This window comes from Phocoena phocoena, chromosome 10, assembly GCF_963924675.1.
Source record: "Phocoena phocoena chromosome 10, mPhoPho1.1, whole genome shotgun sequence".
Taxonomy (NCBI): domain Eukaryota; kingdom Metazoa; phylum Chordata; class Mammalia; order Artiodactyla; family Phocoenidae; genus Phocoena; species Phocoena phocoena.
In genome coordinates, this window is record NC_089228.1 from 27,115,507 (window position 1) to 27,140,081 (window position 24,575).

Sequence of the window (24,575 nt, forward strand, 5' to 3'; positions counted from 1 at the left end):
GTAAATGTTGTTGACAGTATACAAAAACAAGTGAAATTGCAGACAAGATGTGCTGTAACGTGATCCATTATTACAGATAGAGCACTGGCTAAACAAAGATCCTCATGATCGTTGGATCTCACTTTGGACTTTGGGGAGAGCTTCTGGAATGGCATGAATGTATTTTGCCTGTGAGGTCTAGAATTTTAGAGGTCCATGGACATAAGGTCATGGATTGGATGTTTGTGTTGGCCCTCCAAATTCATATGTTGAAGCCCTAATTCCCCATATGATAGTATTTGGAGGTAAGGCCTCTGGGAGTTAATTAGGTCATGAGGGTGTTTCCCTCATAAATGGAGTTAGTGTCCTTATAAAAGAGACACAGGAGAGATGATCTCTCTCTGCCATGTGAGGACATACCAGGAAGAGGTCTCTCACCAGACACTGAATCTGCTGGTGCTGGGACTTCCCAGCCTCCAGAATATCCAAACAAAATAAATGTTTGTTGTTTGAGTTACCCAGTCTAGGGTATTTGTTAGAGCAGCCCAAGCTAAGACAGTGACAGTATACAAAAATGTAGAATTATATACAAATGTGCTGTAATATGATCTACTGTTAAAGATAAAATATTAGCCAAGCTAAGGTCCCTGGACATGACCGTCAAATTGCCATCTAACTCCTGGTAAGGTATGAATATGTCAGTCATTTAAACCGTCCTGCAATACCACTGCTGTAGGAAGGGCTAAGTCATGTATCAGTCACTCATTGTGTCACTTAATGATTCTCTGGCATTTTTTCCTCACTCTTCCTCAGAACATAGCTCTGCTTTTGCCACCCTTTATGAAAGGGAAGAGAAAGTTTCAAAGCCCTAAACATCACCAATGTTTGTGCCTGACATAAGACAGAGGAGAAGAAAAAAACATCTGTCTGATCCAGACAGCTCTGTATTTTACCTTAGGCACATGTTGAATTTTAAAGGATGCAAATAAGTCATAAAATTTTACAAGCAATTATAATGGATAATGAAATTATCATCCCCCGCCCCACTTAAAGTGATGGAATCAATGACCACAATTCTATAAATTTTCTTGGATGATTGATGGAGGGAATAAACCTGATTTTATCGTGCTTGTAATGAACGACCAGAGCCTAAGCTGCAGATCAGAGGGAGGGAGAGTGTTTGCAGGCAGAGGAAAAAGACACGCAGACTTCTGTAGGGGGATGTACACTGGAGCTTAGCTGAAGAACCGTGTGGTATTGATTCCGCTCTCCTCCCTCGTGGGCAGGGAGGTGAAGCTGTGTGGCAGTGTGCGCACAGGAGGTCATGAAGTTGTTTTATTATTTATGTAAATCTGGAAGCTAGGAGGGAGGGTTTAAAACACTAATGGATACTGGGAATTTTGATTTTCAACAGACTTACTTATCACAACATTTCACTCAGAGACAAACGTCTTTCCCCCACTCCCTCCTTTCTCCTTCCCCCTCGTCCCCTCCCCCATCACTGGGATTGGCCTCATAATCTTTTGGTTGCTTCCTGTTTCCCACAATATTGTGAGGCCATCCCATTAAGGCAGACCATTCTTGGTCCAACCAGATCCATTCTCCAGGAATCAGGTGTACATGGGGGTCTCCGACATGCTTCATGAACCAAGCCTTCTTGACTTGGGCGGAGCTCCTCTGACTCAGACGTGGGATAGTCAACATTCATTCAACTCAGGTTCACATGTCAGTTTGATGAATGAGGTGATTCATGTAAAAGTCCCTGGAACAGTGATTGGCGTGTAATCAGCCCTCAGTCGGAACTGTATTATTATCATCACCATTTGCTGGGGAGTGCGAGAGTCACTCATAACTTCCCGCTAAGAGTCACTATTGTAGTAACTCTTACAAAATCGTCGTTCCGAGAACCACCGTTCCAGTGTGCCCATTAACAGCTCACAAACTAAAAGAGATAGTTTATGTGGGGTCAGCCTCTCAAGGAGACTGAGTAATTATTCTTTCCTTCCTTCAGGGGCCACCTAATATTGAGGGGAAATCTGTAGTTGGGAGACCAGGGCCTGTCTGCTTGTTCGTCTTTGTGAACGTTAAAGTATTTGCTGTAGTCCTGTTCGCTGTTCATGTAGCACTCAGCTAAAGACTGTAGACGCCACAGGAGTTCACAAACATAGCCAAGCAGCAGAATCACCAAGGAAGATCTTCACAACTAAACTCTCCTGGACAGACTCCTCTGTATATAAATTTTTGCACAGTTGATATTGGGGCCTAGAAATCTCTGTTTTTAGTACCTCACCCATCCTCCCTCCAACTCGTGATTCTGAGACCTTTATCTTGTGCCGTCTAAGCTATTACATGTTCCTTGGCCTGTTCATACTCAAATCCATTCTGTACATTCTTGCCTAATTAGCGTCCTAAATTACAAACCAGCCAAGATTTCCTGAGGACTCTCAAAGGTACCTGACACTATGCTGAGCCCTTGACATTCATTGTCTTGTTTAATCCTCTCAGCTCCCCAAAGAGGTAGACATTGTTATGGTCCCATTTACAGATGGGAAATTTGAGCAGGTAGGAGACTTACCCAGGGTCACACAGCTGGTTAGTGTCGTGCCGTATGTGTATCTACTTTAATACCTGACAACAGGAAACTGAGGTGTGTCTGATTTCAGAGCTCCGGCTCCTAAGTGCTGCATACTAACGATGACGTCATTATGTACGCCATACGTTAACACATTATTGACTGGAGGATTTTTGCAGAAACTAACACCTGTAGCCATAATACATCTCCGGTCAAAAATGTGTTAATACCTACACAATAATCATTACATCCCTCCCCTGGAAATGTTTTAACTCTAAAGTAAAGATAATTGCAAAATCAAAAAAAAAAAATTGAATTACATGTCTCTTAAATTTAACCTATATCCAGTAGTTGATGATAGTTCACTTCAACTTGCATCCAGTTTTTTATACATTTTTTTACAAGATGGTCTGGAAGAGGCCTTTTAGTGTGTTTAATATTATGTGCGTGGGAGTCCCAAAGTAAATGTAGCTGGGCCCTGTGGAGGACCCCTGTGGTCCGCCCAAGGAGAGCCAGATTTGACTGGGAACATAGGTAGTGTTTTCACCCCACTTTTCAAGAACAACTCTCTGGCTCCACATTGGGCCTATGCCATCGCACTTGGTCTAGAGAGCAATTTCCCCGATGCTCTAAGACAACACCTCAGTTCTTACCGAAGGACATTGGGCCAGCTGGCCCGTTCACCATTTCCCTTTGAGGCTCCTGGCATTCATGGCCACTCCCAGCGGTTTCTCACAAATGTGAAACAGAGAGAAAAAAGAACAAATCCACCAGCCAGTCCTTGGGGGAAGAGACAAGCTTAGCTCACAACAGGGTCCTCAGGGATCCCTCTCTGTGGGATGGTGGGAACCCAGCCCAGGAGAGCAAAACCAACAACAGCTCCTATAATCCCCTCTACTAAAGGCAACTGGGAGGTCTCACAGGAGGGGGCTGGCTGCTTGGAGGGCAGCCAAAGCTCTGAGTGGCCATCCCTGAATCCCCAAGGGCTGCCTCTGTGTGCCCATCACAGCTTGGATGCCCACTCGGACAGAGCCACAAATGTTGGAGGCGCTCAAGTGTTGCCGAGGTTGGCTTAGTGCTCATCACCTTCCACGTGGGAGGCTTAATCTGGAACGCCTTTGATGTGGTTAGGGCTCCCCCTGGGAGCACTTGACCGCAAGCGGTGTGAGAGACACTGGCTGCCGGCCTTGGCCTTAGGAGGCGTTGACCCTCTTGCTCTTTAGGGGACCTAGACAGTTCCTGTGGCAGCCTTCACCAGCACACTCAGGCCTGAGTCCAGTTCTTACACTGTGGAGAAACTGCCTCATTTGACACTGGCAAACAGGGAGGTTGTTTTATGAGGACATACGAGCTGGGAACTATTTTTTCAAACCAACGAGGTTATTAGGCGGGTGTTTTTTGCGTGACTGCAATAGACTTTTTAAAAATATGAAAGGACTGTGAGATGGGTCTGAGCTCTCCAGTATGTGCTCTTCTAGCTGAGGGCTCCAGACCAATCTACACCATATGGAGTAGCACCGGGATGATGTGATTAGGCACCAGATAAAGGCACTGTATCAGTTAGTTATTGCTGTGTAACAGACTGTCTCAAAACTCAGTGGCTTAAAACCACAGTCATTTATTTCATTCACTTATCTGCAAATCAGGCCAGGCTCAGCTGGGTGGCTGTGCTTCACGTGGTGGGTCTGGTTGGCCTTGGCTCTGCACTGTGGCTTGGGCTCAGGCCTGCTCCATGTAGACCATTGTGGGATCCAGGCTGAAGCATCCACAGCTACCTGGAGGAAGTTCTGCTGATGGTGATGACAGAGGCTCAGGAGAAGAAGCCCGAGCGTTCAAGCACATTTCAAGCCTCTGCTTCCATTACATCTGCTAATACCTCATTGGCCGAGGAAGCCACCTGGGTAATTTCAAAGTCAGATTTGGGGATTATATGTGCTCTGCCCAGAAGGAGACCAAAGCAAGTAGTCACATGGACAAGGCTAATACCAGTGGGGCAGGAAGAAAACTTTTCTCCTGGAGAAGGCAGGAGAAGGTGAATCTCTTTGAGTAATACTCTGATATACCTGCCAGGGTCACGAAAAGGCCAGTGAAGGATGAGAGGCGGGATGGGGGTGAGAGGAAATGTTTCAGGCACTTTGAGAGAAAGTGAGAATCCCTTTGCCATAGCTGCCCCCAAAAATCAACCCAAATTCAGGTCCCAATTTTATTTTACCCAGACTGAGAAAACGCAAAAGCCACTACTCAGATGGTTTTGAAAGCACTTACAAGGTCAGCTCACATCTTGATGTTTGATTCTAGTGCTGTCACCTGGACTAAGTTGTTCTGTATCTCTCAGATGTCCTGAATAGTTACGGAGGGCTTTATTGATGACCGGGCTGGGTAGCATTTTCACACCGAATTCTAATAAGAGGTATGCTAAGAGGGAAGCACTATTAGCATCCCATTTTACAGGTAAGAAAATAGAGGCCACAAGACATTCAGTCAGCTGCTTAAAATCACTCGGGTAGACAGTGGCACAGCTGGGTGTAGAATCCAGGCTGCTAGACTCCCGAGCCTGCTCCCTTAATCCTGAACCCCCCTGGATAATGCAGGCTGCCCTTTGTTAAGAACTTACATTGTACTCAGTGCTTCTGTCATTTAATTGGGGGACAGGCAGATAGAAAGCCCTATACGGTAGATACTGTTAATGTGCCCATTTCATAAACATGAAAACTGAGATCTGAGAGGCTAATAAATTTGTCTGAGAAAATAAAGCTGTGAAATGATAAAAATTAAACAGGCTGACTCCAAAATTCATCCCCACTGCACCAGCTTCCTCATTTGTAAATGAGGAGCTTGGCCACAGTGATCTTCAGGGCTCCTGTCAACTCTGAGTCTGTTGCTCTGTGTCCCCCAGTTGTTTCTCCTCATTTGGTTCATGCTCTTAGTAGAACTGGCTGGAATGCGAAGGGGTTTGCATTGCATTCTGTAATTGCCCTGGCCAGGTTTCCTGACAGGTATAGCCTCTCTGACTGTATACCGTGAGCTTTCTAGAGCCTGTGAGGTGTCCTAAGGCAGGTTGAAGTTCTAAAGACACAGTCAACTAGAGCACCTCCTAGTTGTTTATGAAAATCACAGGTTGCAACCCTAATAATAAGGCCCAGGTTACAAGAACAATTATAGGAAAAAGCCCAGTGGGGGAAATGAAACAGGCGTTGGTTGGCTGAGTCACAGAGAGAAGAAAGTGAATGAATATGTCCCCAGCAACCTCCTGCGAGTGCCTTTTTGATGTCCACCATGCAGCGAACAATTCCTTTTCTCTAACGGTCCTTAGGAACTTGGAATAAACAGATGATTAGAGGAAGGCAGCTAGGTGATGGAGATGCAGGAGAACCTCAGAATGGGGAGACAGCCGTCATTTCCAATGACAAAAACTCACCGCCTTTCATAATGACAGAGGATGTCTTTAGGCCAAGCTATAAACTCCATTCCAGCGAAGGCAACCCTGTCAAGCCACGTGAGGTGCTGTCATCTTCATGATGTACCCCGTGATGCCCAACCCCAGGCCCACCCCACCCACTGTACAAGCACCACATCCCACCCCGTGCACCCTAATCCCACACCATTCTATTCCTTAGCTCCAACCTTGGGTTTCCCATTTAGATTTTCTTCTTGACCATCTATATATATTCTTATGAGTCAACCTCCAGTGAAGAATAGAGTCTAAGCTCTCAGAGCTGGATGGGATCTTGACAAGTCCAGGCTCCAGTGGATTTCTGGTTTCCGGTCTGGCATGTAAAGAGCTTGGAAGGCGTGGTTTTTGTCCTCACAACAAGAAAAAGGCTGAACAAATGGAAAATCAGCAACTCTTCTTAGATCCATCAGAGAATTTTAGGTCACAGGGCAAACCGCTGCCCGCAGATTTAGAGAGATAGACAAACGGATGCAGAGAATCATAGCCTCCTGGAACAGAGAACTGGGAGAAGAAATGGCTCCTGGAGCCAAAAACACAGTTTGAAGAGACAGGTATGGTAGAGATGTTGGAATTATCAGACTGGGAATTTAAATCAACTCTGATTAATATGTTAAGGTATCTAATGGCAAAAAGAAAAAAAAGTAGACAACATATAAGAACAGAAGGGTAATATAAGCTGAGTGATGAAAACTCTAAGGAGGAACCAAAAGGAAATGCTAGAAATCAAATACCCAGGCTTTTGTCTTTAGGACAGAAAATATCAATATATTTGCTTCCCTACCCCTATTATAGGATAAGTAAATTGAGACCCTACCAGTGGTTTGTCCAAGGTCGCATAGCTAATGAGAAAATTAGGATTGATGCACAGATCTCCTATATTTGATTTCCTCTGGCCTTCATTCAACAGGCATTTATCGAGTGCTTCTTCTGCACTGGGCAGAGCTAAACGTTGGACTACAACAGTGGTGGGCTTGGTCCCTGCCCTTATAAAGTTTATAGTATAGAATGTTCCTGTACTTCCTCTTTAACCATGCCAAAGAATGTAAGTCCAGGAGAAGCCACCGTGGTTCAATTTCGCTTTCAACTTGAATCTCATTTCCAAATGTGCATACGTCTGTGGAGAAAATCACAATTCATTGAATTCATTTCTTCAGTAAACGCTTGTTGGACATGTGCCATGTGACAGGCACTGCCCTAGGTGCTGGGGATACAGCCATCCTCAGACATAGCAGGGAAACAGACACAGATCCCTGCCCTTGAGGAGTTTACATTCTAGTAGGAGGAGACAAACAAGAAACCACATCCAGAAGTACTTGCTTCTGGGTAAAGTTCTGACTGTCCACGCTACGTAAATATACCACCCACCCTCTTCCTGGCACTTCTGACCTTTCTTTTCTGGGTGGATGGCAGTTCCTGTGACTAAGCTGGGAAAACCTGAGAGGAGCAGATGTGCAGGGAGAACACTAACGCTGAGATTTGAGCACATTTGATTTCCAATTCCTGGAGAGGAGCTCTTCCAGTGGAAATGTCAGATAGGCAGATTGGAGCCTCCATCCCTCCACCTCCCAGACAACCCGATTTTTACAAAGCAAACGCCTCATTTATGTAGAGAAGAGGTAGTTTAGCTTTTCTAGTACATTAAAGGGCCCGAATCACATCCTGTCCATGAGTTTGCATGAAACACACTGCGATGGTACAATTGATTCGCTTGATGTAGAATATCATGCCGTCTGCCTGAAAGGCAGGCCAACAGATTTTAATGTGGTTGTCTCCAGGCAATTACTAACTTTCCCTCTTAGCCACGGGACCAAGGGACTTTTATTCCCCGAAATGACACTCCTCCCTTGTTAAAGCTGGAAGTTAGTTTTACGAACCACACCGATCTAACCCCCAGCTCGCATGAGCCATATACCTTGAATAAATGCAAATCCAGTCTCCGTGGCATGAATGATGACCTTGTGCTGAGCATCGCCATGGCAACTAATGACATCATCCCCCAACACCAAACTGCACAAAATCCAGTTCTCCAAGGGTCCTCCTTTGCCTGAAGTGGATGTGTTCCTGGCTTAGTCACATACGCATTCGTAAATATCACTCTGTTGTCAAAGGTTTGCAGTGGATGTTTACTGTCATTTGGGAGGTATATTCCCTTTGTGGAAAATGTTTGTTTTTTGTTCATGGGGGGGGTGGGGGAAATTCTGATGAAAATTACTGTGTGTATTTGATTAGCAACATTTGTTGATAACATATGGTCTGAGGAGGCTTCCGCAAATAAGAGGCTTTAAATAGTAAACAGAGCTGTGACTGAGATGGAGCAGATGCTCGCCAAACACACAGTAGAAGGTTGCTTTGCCCATAGATTTCTCCCCCCCTCCACCCAAGCACATCCCTCTCCCTTATTTTCTCCCCCAGATCAAAGTATTCACTTTCAAAGCAGTGGCCCTACGGAACAGGTTCGGAGAAATAGTGTGCTGTGACTTTAAAAATCACCTACACCCTCCCCCAAATATGAATTATCTGTTACTCTTGTTTATTATTTGATATTAATAATGATGTAGTGTGACTGAATGAGTCAGCCAGCTCAAGTGGATCTGGAAGCAGCATTTGGGCACCACGTGTCTGAAATGCTGTGATACACAGTCCCCGGTTTTCCAGTACACCAAGAGTGCTAGCAAGAGCTCCAGGAAGAATTTAGAGCAGCACATTGAATCGCCATGGGGTGAGCTCTCCTTGTAAGTGCATGTTTACAGTTTATCTTTGTGGCTGCGCTCTGGTGAGCATACGTACTTCTCATCTGCTAATGAAAATAAAAGTACTCCCATGAGCCGGCGATTTAACTGTGTATATAGCAGGGGTCAGCAGACATTTTCAGTAAAGGACCAGAAAGTAAATAATTGAGGCTTGTTGGCCATAAGGTCTCTGTCGTAACTGCTCACCTCTGCTTTTGAAGTGCAAAAGGCGATTTGTATCAATAAATAGATGGGCATAGCTGTGTCCTAATAAAACTTTATTGATGGGCATTGAAATTTGAATTTCATGTAATTTTCATGTGTCCCAAAATATTACTCTTCTTTTAATTATTTTCAGTCACTTAAAAATGTAAAAAAAACATTCTTAGTTCATCAGCCATACATGAGCATGTAGTCAGCCACACTTGACTCACAGACCTCAGTTTACCAACCCCTGGTCTATAATCCTAAAATGAAAGACTTACTTTCTTTGGTGCTTTCCACATGCTGGGTATTGTGTTGAACACTGTATATGCAATAGTTTATGTCCTACTTATCCTTCCATCGACTCTCTGGGGTCAGTACTATTCTTATCCCCAGTTACAGATGTGAAAGCCAAGGCTTCAGCTCACACCTAACAACTGTTATCATTTCTGGACGTGACATCACCCTAAGTAGAATATCACATCCATAAGGGCAGCGCTGATATCTCATGCATCTTTGGGTCCACAGCAGCACCTAACACAGCGATTTGCACGTCGTAGACATTCAGGAAGTGTTTTCTAAATGCAGGGCATAGTAGAGGTCTGAGCCCTCAGCAGTGGAAGTCAGAGCTTCATCCAACACCATGTGCACATGTAGGTTCGTCAGCTGGACTGTTCTTCTCTTTGTTCTCCAGCCTCTTGCAAAAGGTATTTGATTTGGAATGAGCACACATGTGTCAATACACGTTCCTTCATTTTTGGAGGTGCCACTGTGGGTGACTGCAGTTCCGTAGTCTGTGCCTGTGTTGCTTCTGGTTGAAAAGAGCAAAAATAATAACAGTAGCTCATTTTGTAACTCAGCGGTGCTTTCCAACATTATACTGTCAGCATCCACATTTCTTCCAGCTCTTGGCCTCATGAGCTAACCACTCCTTGACCTTCAAAGACGTACGCCCTGCTCCTCAGAATGCCGTCCTTGCTGCTATGTCGTCTGGGTCCCCTCTTCATGCTGCCAGCCACTCTGTACACTTCAGAGTTGGTGTGCTCTGACAAAACATCTGATCCTCAAGGAGATAAACCCTCACTTTGGCTTAAAGGGGACAGTCACACTCTTGGATATTTCCTGTGTGGCATCTCTCCACAATCCCCTGAATCTGGTGACATAAGTATTCTGAATTTGTCACATCTTCCTAGTCATTAAACAAATATTTATTGTGTGCCGCCCTGTGCTTGGTACAGCAGATTTAACACACACACACACACACACACACACACACACATACACTATGCTCCTTGCCCCAGGGTATTAACCATCTAGAGAGAGAGCCAGATACACACACACATAATTGTCACACTACACTCTAATACTGTGTTATGAGTTACAGAGAAGCAGTAAAGCTCTATGGTTTAATGCATGGGCTTTCAGGTCAGAAACTCTGAGTTTGAAGCCCAGCTCTGTGATAGCTTGAAACCCTGGCCCAGTTACTTAACCTCTCCAAGTCCTAGTTTCTCCATTGATAAAGTGGGGATAATCAGGATATATCTTGCAGAACTGTCAGAAGGATTAAATGAGATAACCCATGAAAAGCCCTCAGCCCAGGGCCTGGCAGACCATAAGCACTGGATAATTGGTGACTATTTTTAGTGCTTGTGTGAGCTAGCTGTACAGTGTGAGCGTAGCAGCAGATACGATAAGATCAGGGAAGTGAGACACCTCACCCACTTGACTTTAGGTACTTTATGTTCAGAGAGAAGTTAGTTAACCTTCCCAACTGCTCCTTGCCATAATACTATCAACCTCTGGTCTTTTCAAGTCAAAGCAAAATTTTATTTCAGTCCTGGGAAACTTTTAAAAGAGATATTCATTTAAATAGCCACAGCCAGTGCTCAGCAAAGGAAAAGAAATGAGCAGAGGAGAAGGCGACAGTGAGAAATAGATTCATTCATTATTACGTGGCTCCACCAAAAGGCCAAGGTTCCACCACGGACTGATTTGTCTGCAGGTTACGTAGTGCTCTGTGAAGTATATTGAGCGTGTGAAATAAATCTAGAGCAGCCCAGAGTCCCATCCGTTTTGAAACAGAACTTTCCAGTTGAGTTCCGGAGGTAATTGATGCTCACTGGATCCAGACACAGAGGAGCAAGTTGAGGCATTTGGGCGCAAGGCAACGTGGCGGCATGGCTAAGAGTTTGGGTTGTGGAGTCAGATTGCCCTTTGCTCCCTGTGACCTTGGACACATGACTAACCTGCTCTCTGAGCCTCAATTTCCTCATCTGTAACTATGGGGGTGATAGTTATAAGCATTTCACAGGATAGCCAAGAGGGCTTAAAAGGACAAAATACACGTATGACCATCTTAACATTTTGGAGATGGGAATGTGTGCCTGGCACATAGGAAGCTCTGAAGAAATATTAGCTGTTTTTGTTATAGTCAGGTCTTTCCATGGCCGGAAAAAGACAAAAAGTGGACATTTTCATGATTTTTTTCCCAAAGGGGACAGGGGCAGGGAAAGTGCTGATAACTAAATCTCCTTGGGGCTCCTATGAATAGAAAGCATTGACCAAAAGAAGGCAGGAGTGGTTTTCACAGAGTCCTGTGACTGTAGCGACCTCCCCTGCATGGCCCATCCTCTGGCCACGCTAAACAGACTGGGTGGCCTTGGGCTCAGAGCCCGATTCACGAGCTTGCGACCGCTGGGGCTGCACAGGTCCCACGCTCAGGCCATTTGGTTTCATGCTCCGCATTGCCGTCATGACATTCTTAATTATTTGATCATTGAGCTCGAGTCAGTTAAGTGGGGTCTGATGGAATAATGAGCATGTGTTTGAGCAAAGGAAATCCTCAGAGAAAGGAAAACACTGTATTTTAGTATCTTGAATGGCACTTTTTCCTGCTTTTTGAACAAGGAGCCCACATTTTCGTTTTGCACTGGGCCCTGAGAATGACGTAGCTGGTCCTGATTAGGCTTTCTTTTTTTGCTCGCTCCACTGGGCCAGGTAGCCATCTTGAAATCTGGTGGATAAATTGGGATTCAGTAGCGACCTAGCAACTTGAGGTGAGCCAAGGGTCATGGTAGGAAGCCAAGAGCACAGCTGCAGGCCTGGTGGAAAGGAAAAGCAACTCACTGTCCAAATGCACAGGGGTTGTCAGGGCAGCCTCCAGTGGCTTCAACTCCATCCAGCTGATGGGGTCTCAGAGCCCTCGCCCTGCCCCACGGTCTGAGTCACGTTGAACACATTTTGAGCTGAGCATCCTTGGGTAGCCGCAGGGGTTCAGGCAGACTGGGTTCGTGCCCACAGAACAGGCCAGAAAATCCCTACAAACCAGTTTCAAGGACGGTGTCACAGGGATCCAGTGTGGGAAATTCCCAGGGACCTGCGATTAAGGCCTCTTTATGGCTTAGTGTTAGAGCATCTCATTCCAGAACTCTCTTTGTTTCCGGCAGGAATCTTCCTTATCTCCATGACCAAGCATGACAAATGCCCAAAGAGACTCATAGCACAAGTAACCATGAACAGTAAAGCAATGATCATGTTTTTTGCCAAAATTGTTAATCATTGGTCATGTGTGTTATTGACCATCATGACAGTAATAGCAGCAAGAGCTATAAACTGGGAATTAAGAGGTTTGTGTTCCAGCCCAGCTTGATCACAGTTCCCTGGAATAAAATGGACGAGGTCTTGAGGTTCTTTCTCAGTTTTCTCATCTGTGAAATGGGTACAATATGAACTGTTTTACCTCTTACCCTGTGTAATAGGAAGGGTAATGTCCATCTTGCTTGCCCAGCGAAGCATCAGATACTCAGTAGGTGCTTAATAAATACGTGTTGAATGGATAACGCAAAATGTAAGTGATTATCACTGTTACTAGAATACATCTTGTGTATCCTTATTTGGGGAAGGGAAGGTAGCCAAAATCTGGGGGACTCTTATGCTGTTCCAAGCCTGCTGCTATTTACTCTTTATAAGTATTCTGTGAAATGATATTATTTTATAGCTCAGGAAACTGAGGTTCAGGGATGTTAATTAACTTGCCCCAAGTCCTGCAGTTTGTAAGTGACTCATCAGGATTTGAACTAAGAATGCTGGGTTCAAAACCTTATGCCTTGTCACGTTGCCTTTGCTAGGACAAGGGTTCCCCTATCCTAGGAGCTTGCTGCTGTGGCTGATGTCCAAAATTAGGAGCTTCCATGTGTACATCTCACCCGTCGCTGTTGTGTTTGAAACCTGTTGTTTCCCGCCCTGCCTCACGTTCTCTCCGTGTCCTCCCCCTTTCTCTCTTGCGAGTGTTGTGCTTTCTCAGTGGTTCTTGCACACTTGGATCCCCATGGAGCTGGGCACCCCCTTATCTCCTTCTGGTGCTCTCTTACCCACAGTCTAGAGTCCTCAGGTCTTTGAGTTTAGTTAATGGGATTTATTCGAGTGAGTGCAACCTTGACACTAGAAGTCAGGCTTCCATCATTTACAAAAGAGGAAATACAAACAGCCAATGAACACAGAGTAAAATAGTCAAGCCTGCTATTAATCAAGGAAAGGCCCATGAGAACGGCAGTGATTAAATTGGCCAGAAGAAAAAGTGAATAGGGACACCCAGAGTGGGCAAGAAGCCATGTGATTTGCGCTCCTTTTCCCAGATGGTAGGAGGACAGTCACCAACTGTGTGGAAAGCATTTTGGGAACAGGTGTCCCAAGCCTTGAAAGTTTTCACCGATGAGCACAGTTCCTGCAGCACCGAAGGAGCACCATCATGTTTGCTGACAAATGAACGAAGAAACGCTCTCCCATCTGACTCTCCACTTCCCAAGGAAATAAACAGAGATGAAATTAAAAAGTAATGTCCAGCCCAATCTCAATAATAGAACAATGGTTAAATAAATTATGATGCATCCATCAGGTGTAACATAGTCATTAAAAATAATATCAAATGAGTAACTTAGAATATGGAAATTGGCCATTACGTAGGCAAAGTGAAAAAAAAAAAACGTTTCTATACAAAATTATATCTATTCCCGTTTCCTAGTTCTGTAAAAGAATATATGTTGGCACGATTTATTTATTCAACAAATATTTATTAAGTGTCTTCTGTGTGCTAAGTACTGTGGTAATGCAATATAAACAAAACACACAGTCCATGCCCTTATGGAGCTTACAGAATACTAGAGGATTTAGCTGTTAAACAATCATGTAAGTAAATCAATCATGACAAATCCGATGATTGCTAGGACAGAAAATTAAGCAGTATGTTCAAGAGAGTTTGACACTGGAACAAAATTGAGGCTGGGAGATCAAGGGACATGTTCTCAGCTCTGCCTGAGCCCCAGAGAGGTAGTGGGTGAAGAGAAGGGTGGGGAGAAGCATTGCCAACAGAAGGAACTGTGCATGCAACAGCTCTGAGGTAGCACAATCAGGAGGCCCATGACACTCGAGTGGATGAGTGGGAGACCACACCAAGGGGTCTGGATTGTGCCCAGTGCAATGGAACAGGTGCCGTGGAAGGGTTTAGGGCAGGGGCTTAACGCAATCCAGTTGATACTTCCTGAAGATCATGCTGATTTCAGGTACAGAGTGGATGGAGATGACTCCGTAAGAATCATGATGAAAAGATCACATCTGAGGGGCCCATCAGGGGCTCATGTCAGCTCAGACTGGGACTCTACCCAGATGCTAGGTAGGCCAGGCTCTCCTCTTGGGAGATCTACTGTGATTCTCAGAGACCAGTGAGTGGGGAAGGGCGTTTCCCACATCGCGTCCTTCGACCTTTGTTCCTCTTTAACAGGGCTAAACTAAGCTTCATCCATTGCTCTATTCAACATAACTTTGAATGCCAGTGGAAATGGGGCTCCCTCCCTTCCCACTACTATTGAGTTCTCATTGTAAAGTCAGGTGTTAGCTCCTGCCGAATGAGGCTCCATCTCAAAATCTAGAACAGCGGTTTCCAAGAACTAGGGATTCTTGGAAAGGCTACAAGGAAATATTAGTGGTTACCCTGGAATAGTTTGTAGGGATAGCAAATGCATGGGGCAAATTTCTCACCAACTCGATTTCATGCTAATTCCAAGTGATTCCTTCTAGTGCTCTGTGAAGACCCCTGGCAACTTTCTGAGCATCTGTCTTGCATTTGCCTAACAAGATAATTAACACTTTTTGTCATTCTGGCAGCTTGGGAGGGGAGGGGGATGTGACAGCCAGCATGCCTTGCTGCCTCAATGCCTCGATGCCTCGGGTTAACCCTGCATTCACCCGACCCAGGAAGAAGGCGGGGCTAAGTTTAGCGTTGTCAAGGCGGAGGTCTCCGCACTGACCTCTCTGATTCTGTCTGCAGCTGGGGCACCCAGGGTGACTTCTCTACGACCCACGCACTGCCCGCTGTGAAGGTGAAGCTGTTCACAGAAAGCACAGGAGTCCTGGCCTTGGAGGACAAGGAACTGGGACGGGTAAGTGATCCCCATCACAAGAAGCTGTGGAGGGCCGGAGTCCCTGGGTCCCGAGAGGCAGTATTGCCAATTTCTGATAAGCCCAGGTTCGAGGTTTGACTCCCTGGCTCTACTCTTTTTTTTTTTTTTTTTTTGCGGTACACGGGCCTCTCACTGCCGTGGCCTCTTCCGTTGCGGAGCACAGGCTCCGGACGCGCAGGCTCAGCGGCCATGGCTCACGGGCCCAGCCGCTCAGCTGCATGTGGGATCTTCCCGGACCGGGGCACGAACCCGTGTCCCCTGCATCGGCAGGCGGACTCTCAACCACTGCGCCACCAGGGAAACCCCCTGGCTCTACTCTTCATTGATTGTGTGACCTTGGGCAAGACCCCCAACCTCGCCAAGCCTCAGTTTCCCCTCTTTAAATCTGTGTGCATTGCAGAAGATAGGTCAGGAGTTCTCCACACCATGAGCCCCAGACACCCTTGAGAGCAAGGATGTGCAATACCCTGTCTATCGTGAAGCAAAAGTATTATATAATTTAACAAACCGACACCCTAACAATTTTAAAATCAGCACAGTGACATAATATAAAAGATACATAAAAGGGAAATTATAATAGTTTCAAAATGTAAAGATTCAACCACAACTGTACTGAAGACCCAAGGAAGGAGTCTTTACTTTTCCTGTATGGAGAGTCACTGTGCAGGTGGCAAAGTCCCCTGCAGAGGACGGGGGCTCAAAAACCCAAGTATCAGTAATTTACTGAAACAGTAAACCAATCTTGGTAACAGAGTTTCCTTGATTTCCCTGGAAAAGTGCCAAACACGCTTATCGTGTATATGTAAAAAAGATTTAGGAGCTAGACTCGGTTAATCACCAGCAGTTTTTTCTACCTCCGTTCACATCTTGTGGGAATATTCAAAAATCAGGTGGGTTGTACGATTCCTCATCGTTGAGGAGTAGCTCGCTCACTGTAGGATGATTAGTATCCCTGGGCCCCGCCCATTCAATACCAGCAGAGCCCAGCACCAATTATTTTGTCAACCCAAAATGTCTCCCAAATTTCTGAAACATCTCAAAGGGTGGTACCAATCCCTTTGAGTACCACTGGGATAATAATTCTTTTTTTAAAAAAATATTTATTTATTTGGCTGTGCCGGGTTTTAGTTGCGGCACACGGGCTCTTTTAGTTGCAGCATGCAGACTCTTAGTTGTGGCATGCATGTGGGATCTAGTTCCCCGACCAGGGATCGAGCCCAGGCCCCCTGCCTTGGGAGGGCAGAGTCTTAACCACTGGATCATGAGGGAAGTCCCAAAATTTTCTAGTAGTCTATTTTTTGGGGGGCCACACTGTGCGGCATATGGGATCTTAGATCTTACTTCCCCGACTGGGGTTTGAACCCGCGCCCCCTGCATTGGAAGCACAGAGTCTTAACCACTGGACTTCCAGGAAAGTCCCCAATAATTCTTATCTGAATAATTTCCTTTATAATATCTTCTTACATCTCAGCTTTTGACTCTGTACCAAACAGATTTTCAGAACACAAGTTGGATTTGTTCCTTGCTAGCTTAAAATGCTTCTATGACTCCATACCGCTTGTAGTGAAACCTGAACTCTGTAGCACAGCCCACAGACGCTCGGGTGATCTGGCTCCTGCCCACCTCGCCAGCCTCATTTGCTGTCGCCTTTCCCCTCATCCAGTATGCACCAGCATCGCTGGCCAAATTTTAGTCCCTCAAATAAACCGAATTCTTTTTTTTTTTAACCGAATTCTTTTTCATCTCAGTAGTTGTGGCTTCATCTCTGCCTGGAGCACTCTCCCCACTGCCCAACTCTTCCAAAGGCTACTTGCTTCTCTATATAAATGCCACCTCCTCCTCGGAGAGCCCTTTGCTGACTGACTGCCCATCCGCCTTCGTTTACTACTTCAGCTCCTCCCCATTCACATCCTCCACCGAACCTATCACCAATGAGACAGAGAATTTACAGAAATTTTGGCTTCTGTCTCCCCCACTGGACTGGAAAACTCCGTGGGAGAGAAACCTATTTTTTTCCTTTTTTAAAATTAAAGTGTAGTCAATTTACAATATGTTACTGGTTTCAGGTATGCAATGTTGTGATTCAGTATTTTTACAGTTATTATAAAATATTGGCTGTATTCCTTGTGTTACACAATATATCCTTATATCTTATTTTATACATAGTGGTTTGTACCTCTTAATGCCCTACCCGCTTTTTGCCCCTGCCACCATCCCTCTTCGCATTGCAAGGGAGATACCATGACCGTGAAACTTATAATTATTTTGTTCACCACCCTATTCCTATACCCAGAGCCCAGCACATAGACTTAATAAATTTCATTTCTACTGGTTGAATGCATGATCCCTTCTGAAAGCTGTGTGACATTAGCCAATACATTTAACCTCTCTGAGCCTCTGATACAGCATCTGTAGAAAAATGACAGAATATCCCAAAGCAAGCACACAGGTACACACACCTAAGAACACCAGCAAGAACACATTAACCACACTTTCTTTTGTTTTTAATTAATTTATTTGTTTATTTTTGGCTGCGTTGGGTCTTCATTGCTGTGCACAGGCTTTCTCTACTTGTGGCGAGCGGGGACTACTCTTCGTTGCGGTGTGCGGGCTTCTCATTGCGGTGGCTTCTCTTGTTGCGGAGCACGGGCTCTAGGCGGACGGGCTTCAGTAGTTGTGGCACATGGGCTCAGTAGTTGTGGCTCACGGGCTCCAGAGCACAGACTCAGTAGTTGTGGTGCACAGGGTTAGTTGCTCCGCGGCATGTGGGATCTTCCCGGACCGGGGCACGAACCCGTGTCCCCTGCGTTGGCAGGCAGATTCTTAACCACTGTGCCACCAGGGAAGTCCCCTTCCTTTGTTTTCTCAATTCCTTAATCTGGCTTTCATCTATAGAACTGACCTGGGATCATGTTACTAGGACCTAGACCGCAGATGGAAGTAAAACAAAAGGTAAACCAGGCTGATAGCAAAAAGAGTGCCCCCCACAAAAAAAGGAGGGAATGAAAGAAAAGAAGAGCTTTACCCATTATCTTTGAGAAATGACAAATACTCACTTCTGTCCTTAGGGAAAGAGAGACACACAGAGTGGGGGAAGGACCCTGCCTTTCCTTTTTCTTCAAACCTTTCTTTTTCCATGAAGACATGAATCAGGAATCAGGAGAGTCTCAGAGACCTAGAATATCAGTGTTAGAAGAGGCAAGTCCAGGAACCATCAACCTGAGTCCACTCCATGGGTCTCAGGAGCCCCTTGAAACCGTTTACACATGTTGGGGGGAGGGGCGTATGTGCATTTTTCTGGACTTGCTAATCCAAAGCATTCACCAGCTTCTCAAAGCTGTTTCCGCTTGAAAAAGTTAAAACACACTGGGCTAGTCAAAGCCTTTTCCTTTATAGAGGAGAAAACTGATTCCCGTGGAAGGCAGGAAACACACCCCCAGAGCCCAGTTAGTTGGGGCCCATATGCACAGTTGAATGTTTACCACTGGCCAGGCTACTGTCCTGAGGGCTCTGTGTGCAGCCCCTAACTGATTCTTTATCTGAATCCTATGAGGAAGGTCCAGTTATTACTCCTCCTGTACAGACCACTACACTGGGGCCCAGAGGAGGTAAGTGACTTGCCAGGAATGATGCCACGTCATCTCTGTTTTTTGTTTTTTTTTCTGTTTTTACTACACTGCATTGTCCCTATGCAAAAATAAAAATCTTGGCTCTGCTGTTGGGGTGAAGGCCACGAGCTTGCCATTAATCTCTTAACAAATCATACTCTCCTCCAGTCTCATGACACATTCCCCCAGATACTAGTTTATACTTCCTGCCACAGAAAACTTTCCACCTTTGCGGTGGAGCCCGCCTGCCTGGCCCTTGCGCTGGTGGGACCGGCGCCCTCTGCTGGCAGCACCTCCACAGACAGCGGCTGGGGGACAAAAGGGCTCTTTTTTTTTTTTTTTTAATAAATTTATTTATCTATCTATCTATCTGTCTTTGGCTGCATTGGGTCTTTTGTTGCTGCGCATGGGCTTTCTCTAGTTGTGGCGAGCGGGGGCTACTCTTCATTGCAATGCGTGGGCTTTTCATTGCGGTGGCTTCTCTTGTTGCAGAGCACAGGCTCTAGGCGCACAGGCTTCACTAGTTGTGGCACGCGGGATCAGTAGTTGTGGCTCGCGGGCTCTAGAGCACAGGCTCAGTAGTTGTGGCACACAGGCTTAGTTGCTCCACGGCATGTGGGATCTTCCCGGACCAGGGCTCGAACCTGTGTCCCCTGCATTGGCAGGCGGATTCTTAACCACTGCGCCACCAGGGAAGCCCAAAAGTGCTCTTTTTTTAAAGTGATTCCTTGGACCCCTTGGAAGAGTGTTTCTACGTGCTGATTTTTCCCAAGTTTAGCAGGACATAGACACATTCAAGATTCTGGTGCTGTGTTCATTCACCCAACGGTATTTAGTTTGTTCCATTTTTATGTTTCCTTTTTGTTAACCTTTGAACTGAAAAATAACTCATGCATATAGTAAAAAAAAAAAATAATCAAAATGGATATATAGTGAAAACTAATGATCCCACCCAACTGACTTGAGTATCTTTTCCCAGAGAAAAACGTTGTTTTCAATTTACTGGGCATTCTTCCCGAAATATTCTATGCATGTACAAGCATAGCATATACAAGCATATTTGTATATATCCCTCTTAAAATAAAAAAGAAAGGGAGCATAGTTGGAAGTTACTGTATGCATCCTGCTCTGCACTTTGCTTGAAATATCCGGATATTTGGAGATTAGTCTGTATCAGCCCATACTGACTTCCCTTTTGTTTCCATAGCTACATACACTGTGTAGATATATCATAATTTATTTAGATTGTTTCCAGTCTTTGGCTGTATAAACAATGCCTCTATGAATAACCTTGAGTTTTTTCTTTGCACATATGTCTCTGTGTGTGTGTGTGTGTGTGTGTGTGTATATATATATAGGATAAATTTCAAAAAAGTATCTTGCTGAATGGAATTTGAATTTTGACAGATACTACCAAATTGTCCCCTAAAGAGTATACACCAATTATAATTTCACAAAAGGCATGAGAGAGTGACTGTTCCTCTACACTCTTGACAGCAGTGCAATACTCTCAACTTCGTACTCATCAAATAGGGTTACGGGCCCACTGTGTCCACTCATTTGCGCTATACACAGAGCAAACAGGAATAACGACAGTCAAAAATCCTTAACCAGGGGCTTTCCTGGTGGCGCAGTGGTTGAGAATCTGCCTGCCAATGCAGGGGACTCGGGTTCGATCCCTGGTCCGGGAAGATCCCACATGCCACGGAGCAATTAATCCCGTGAGCCACAACTACTGAGCCCGTGAGCCACAACTATTGAGGCCCACACACCTGGTGCCCGTGCTGTGCAACAAGAGAGGCCACCACAATGAGAAGCCCAAGCACAGCAACAAAGACCCATCGCAACCAAAAATAAATAAATAAAATTAAAAAAAAAAAAAAAAATCCTTAACCACACAGAACATAAGGAATAGAGACATAAAACCAGAAATTACAATGCAGTGTGGTGAGTGCCCTGCTAGAGAAAGGACACCTGTGAAGCACACAGCAAGGGGACATAATCTAGTCTGAAAAGCAGGCACGCCTTCCCGGGGGAATGCAGAGGTAAGGAGAGACATGGAGGCTAAGTGTTTGAGACGATCAGCCAGGTAAAGCCTCAGGGTAAAACCGTCCCCCAGAAGGACCTGCCCAAATGCCCAGGTAACTAAGAGAAGCTGGGGCTGGCTGACATACAGCTTACTGCTGAGAATGGGTTGTCTTCCCATATCATCATCACCACATCAAAGCACAGCACACGTGGGCCTCGGCTGAGATGACAGAGTGCTCAACTAGCAGCCTGGAATGCCCAGATGAGGTGTGTGGACTGCTCGGGACTCACGTGCACCCATAAGGACCCTAATAATCCAGCGGGGCTGACACTTACAGAGGAGTCGCTGGCCCGTCGGGTACATAGCAGAGTGGGGATGAAGATGGAGGAGGACTACGGTGACCTCATCTCTCCATCCACCCTAGAGAGGAGGTGTCCCCGGGGAGCGACCACGTGGGGGAAGAAGCCTTGGTGGAGCGGTCAGTAGTGAGCTGCGGCCATTTGTGTCGGCTAATGGACACTATATTGCCGGTGGGAAACGCGCCCAGGACCCATATGGTGGATGGCCTGTTAACAAGCTCCGGGTGCCCAGAGCGCCCCACCCGCTTTGAATTTGCCAAGCGAGCAGAAGCAGAAGGAGGCCCTGGGCCTTACCTACTGCTGTTCTGGCCCTGGTGGGGTTTCTCTTACCAGTTCCTCCCCTTCCTCGTTTCCCAACACATCACCCACCGACCCAGCCCCACCTCTCAGCCCAAACTAGCACAGCAGAGAAGGTCAGCTACACTGAGATCGGCAAGTCCTTCCTCTCCATCTTCCACAGTCTGGGGTCTCAGGATACGGAACATGATACAAGGTGACACGCAGGGACAGGTGTTATCTCGAGAGATAACACAAGAGGTCTCCACGACCCGGTGGCACCCTGACTTACTCATTTCCTTCCAGCATCCTAAGACATATCACAGTTCACTAGTGCCAGTCACGTGAACTGTTACATTTTATGATAGAATTTCAACTAAATTAACCCTCACAAAATGAATAACTGGCCAAGAAGACTATTACAGCAGAGCTATGATCTGAAGATAATACTGGTATTGCAAGCCTGGCAAACAACGTGAAAATGGTAGAGGGGACATCAGTCCTGCTGACAAGTAGTTCTGCCATCCACGTCACGAGGTAAAAACGGTGTGCGTGTACTCAGGATGAGAGGTCAATGGAAATGTTCTGAGATTGTCTACAAGTCCGCTTGAACCACGGATTCGCATCCAGTATCCTCAACAATGAGCCTTGCCTTACATATATATGGTACCATCACATATGGCAAACAATAGTACAAAGCCACCACAGTTACCAAGATATTTAAAAATAGCGTTTTTTGGGAATTCCCTGGCAGTCCAGTGGTTAGGACGCCGCACTTCCACCGCAGGGGGCACGGGTTCGATCCCTGGTCGGGGAACTAAGATTCCGCGAGCAGTGCGGCGCAGCCAAAAAAATAAATAAATGAATTTTTAAAAATAAAAATAGAGTTCTTTATCTTTAGCCCATCTTTTTAAAACTTCTATATTTGTGTATGTTTTATGAGATATGTAATAATGCAGTATATTAATACAAAGTAAACATACATCATGTAAAAGATACATGGATATATATTTGATATTTATACATTATATTGATATATTTTTATATTACTAGTGATCTATTTAAAGATATTTGGCTCATTGCTCAAAAATATTTTACTGAAGTAGGGCAGGATCAAAAAAAAAGTTGGCAACCTCCGGTTTGAAGAATCAAGCCTTCTTGTATTTTAATCGTGTCATTAGACCTTGAGAAGCCTCAACTGTTGGGTTTAGCAAGAATATACAAATTTCTTTTCATCGAAGAGAGGGAATTTAGTGGAAGAAAGAGGGTTGGGCCTGGAATCAGAAGGGGTCAAAACTCAGCGCAAGCAAAAAGGCACATCAAGTGGGCTGATTTCATTTTCCTGCCGTGATCTTTTACTCTTCTCAAAGCCCTTGTTCCACAATCACACAGAAAGCCGTGTGTGTCTACTCTCCAAGCACAGGCCAAGCTTGCATGATGGCGGTGAGGTCGACACAGCACCTAGAAGGCTAGAGTGTCCACCCCTGAGACTCTGAGCCCCTCCTGTCCCTCTGCAGAGGTGAAAGAAACCCAGGAAAGGAGCCTGCCTTCCCTGTGCCTGGAAAAAACAGACAGCCTGCACCAAAGCAGGGCACAGCGCCACCGCAGAAACAGATCTTAGCAGGCCCAGCTTTGGTTGTGCCTGTATCTCGTCCACATTCCCTTCGTTTAGGGGATTTTCCAAATATTTCGCTCCTCCTTGAATGCACATTTCCTAGACCCCACGTGGCTCCTGAGTGAGAACTCTTTCGTCGCATCCTGAAAAAGTGGATTTACTGGAGAAGTGGGTCCCCTTCTGGGTTCATTTACAGCATCTGTGACTGTGAGAACTGGGACAAAAGACGCAAGTCATAGCACTGACTCTGAAGCACCTTGGTGAAAGGCATTTCCTAAGAACAGGTCCTTCTTCAAGCTGCATGCGCTTCCCTCTGGGCCAGGACAGGGTTGGGTGCTGTGTGATAAGGTGTCAAGTCCAGGTGAAATCACGTTGAAATGTGGGACCCTAAGCATGTTCCTTCTCACCTCTAAGTCTCACATTTCTCATCAGATACTGCCCCTTCCCTCTTCCCCTTCAGCCTCGGAAGGATCTCTCCTCTTGACATAGCAGAAGAAATCCTGATGAATGGAATAAAGAGTAGACTAGAGGTTCTGTCTAATATAGAAGGACACTTCTTTCTCTTATACATCCATCTTCTTATTTGAGGAGAGCAATGTGTGGAATACATTCTCAGCTCGGTGTTGTTTTAGTACTTCTGAACTTTAGAAAAGTACAAAAGCAGGATCACAGAAATTGTGATCCCTACTCTTACAGAATTAGCCAGAGAGAGAGAGAAGAGAGCAAAGGATGCCATTTTTGTCCTCAGCCCGGGCTGCTTGGCACCAGCCAGCCCTGGTAGGTGGAGCCTTGGATCTGAGTCCGATGCCCAGACCTCCACTTCATTTAACTGCCTTCCCGCTGGCTGTGGGACACGGATGAGACCCTCAATTCTCAACAGCCAAGTTTCTCGTCTATGAAAACATGCCCATAACAGTGTTCCTATTTTCTGGCTAATATGATTGTCCTTTTTTCCTGCAGGTTATTCTCCATCCCACCCCCAACAGCCCCAAACAGTCAGAGTGGCACAAAATGACAGTCTCCAAAAACTGCCCCGATCAAGACCTCAAAATCAAACTTGCTGTCCGAATGGATAAGCCTCAAAACATGAAGCATTCTGGGTAAGTGTTCCTTCTCCGAGTGGTAATTTTGGACCCACCCCATTCATTTCTTAAAATATTTAAAAATTAAAATAGATAAAAGTTGATCTTCAGAGAACGACATGGAAGAAAAGCCAAAGAAATATGAGAGATTATTAAAATACCTGACTTTGATATTTACTGTATAAGCTTCCTCAATTCTTAGGATTACTGTAT

At 45.5% G+C, this 24,575-nt stretch overlaps 1 protein-coding gene across 14 annotated transcripts in view; it reads left to right on the forward strand.

The window, feature by feature from the left end:
* The window catches only part of CADPS (calcium dependent secretion activator), a 478,500-nt gene that overhangs the window by 265,418 nt on the left and 188,507 nt on the right, over positions 1-24,575 (forward strand). For all 14 annotated transcript variants that reach the window (XM_065884698.1, XM_065884694.1, XM_065884691.1 and 11 more), the window contains 2 exons: positions 15,261-15,372; positions 24,241-24,380. In XM_065884698.1, coding sequence (XP_065740770.1) covers positions 15,261-15,372; positions 24,241-24,380 — 252 coding nt within the window. The remainder of the gene's footprint in view (positions 1-15,260; positions 15,373-24,240; positions 24,381-24,575) is intronic.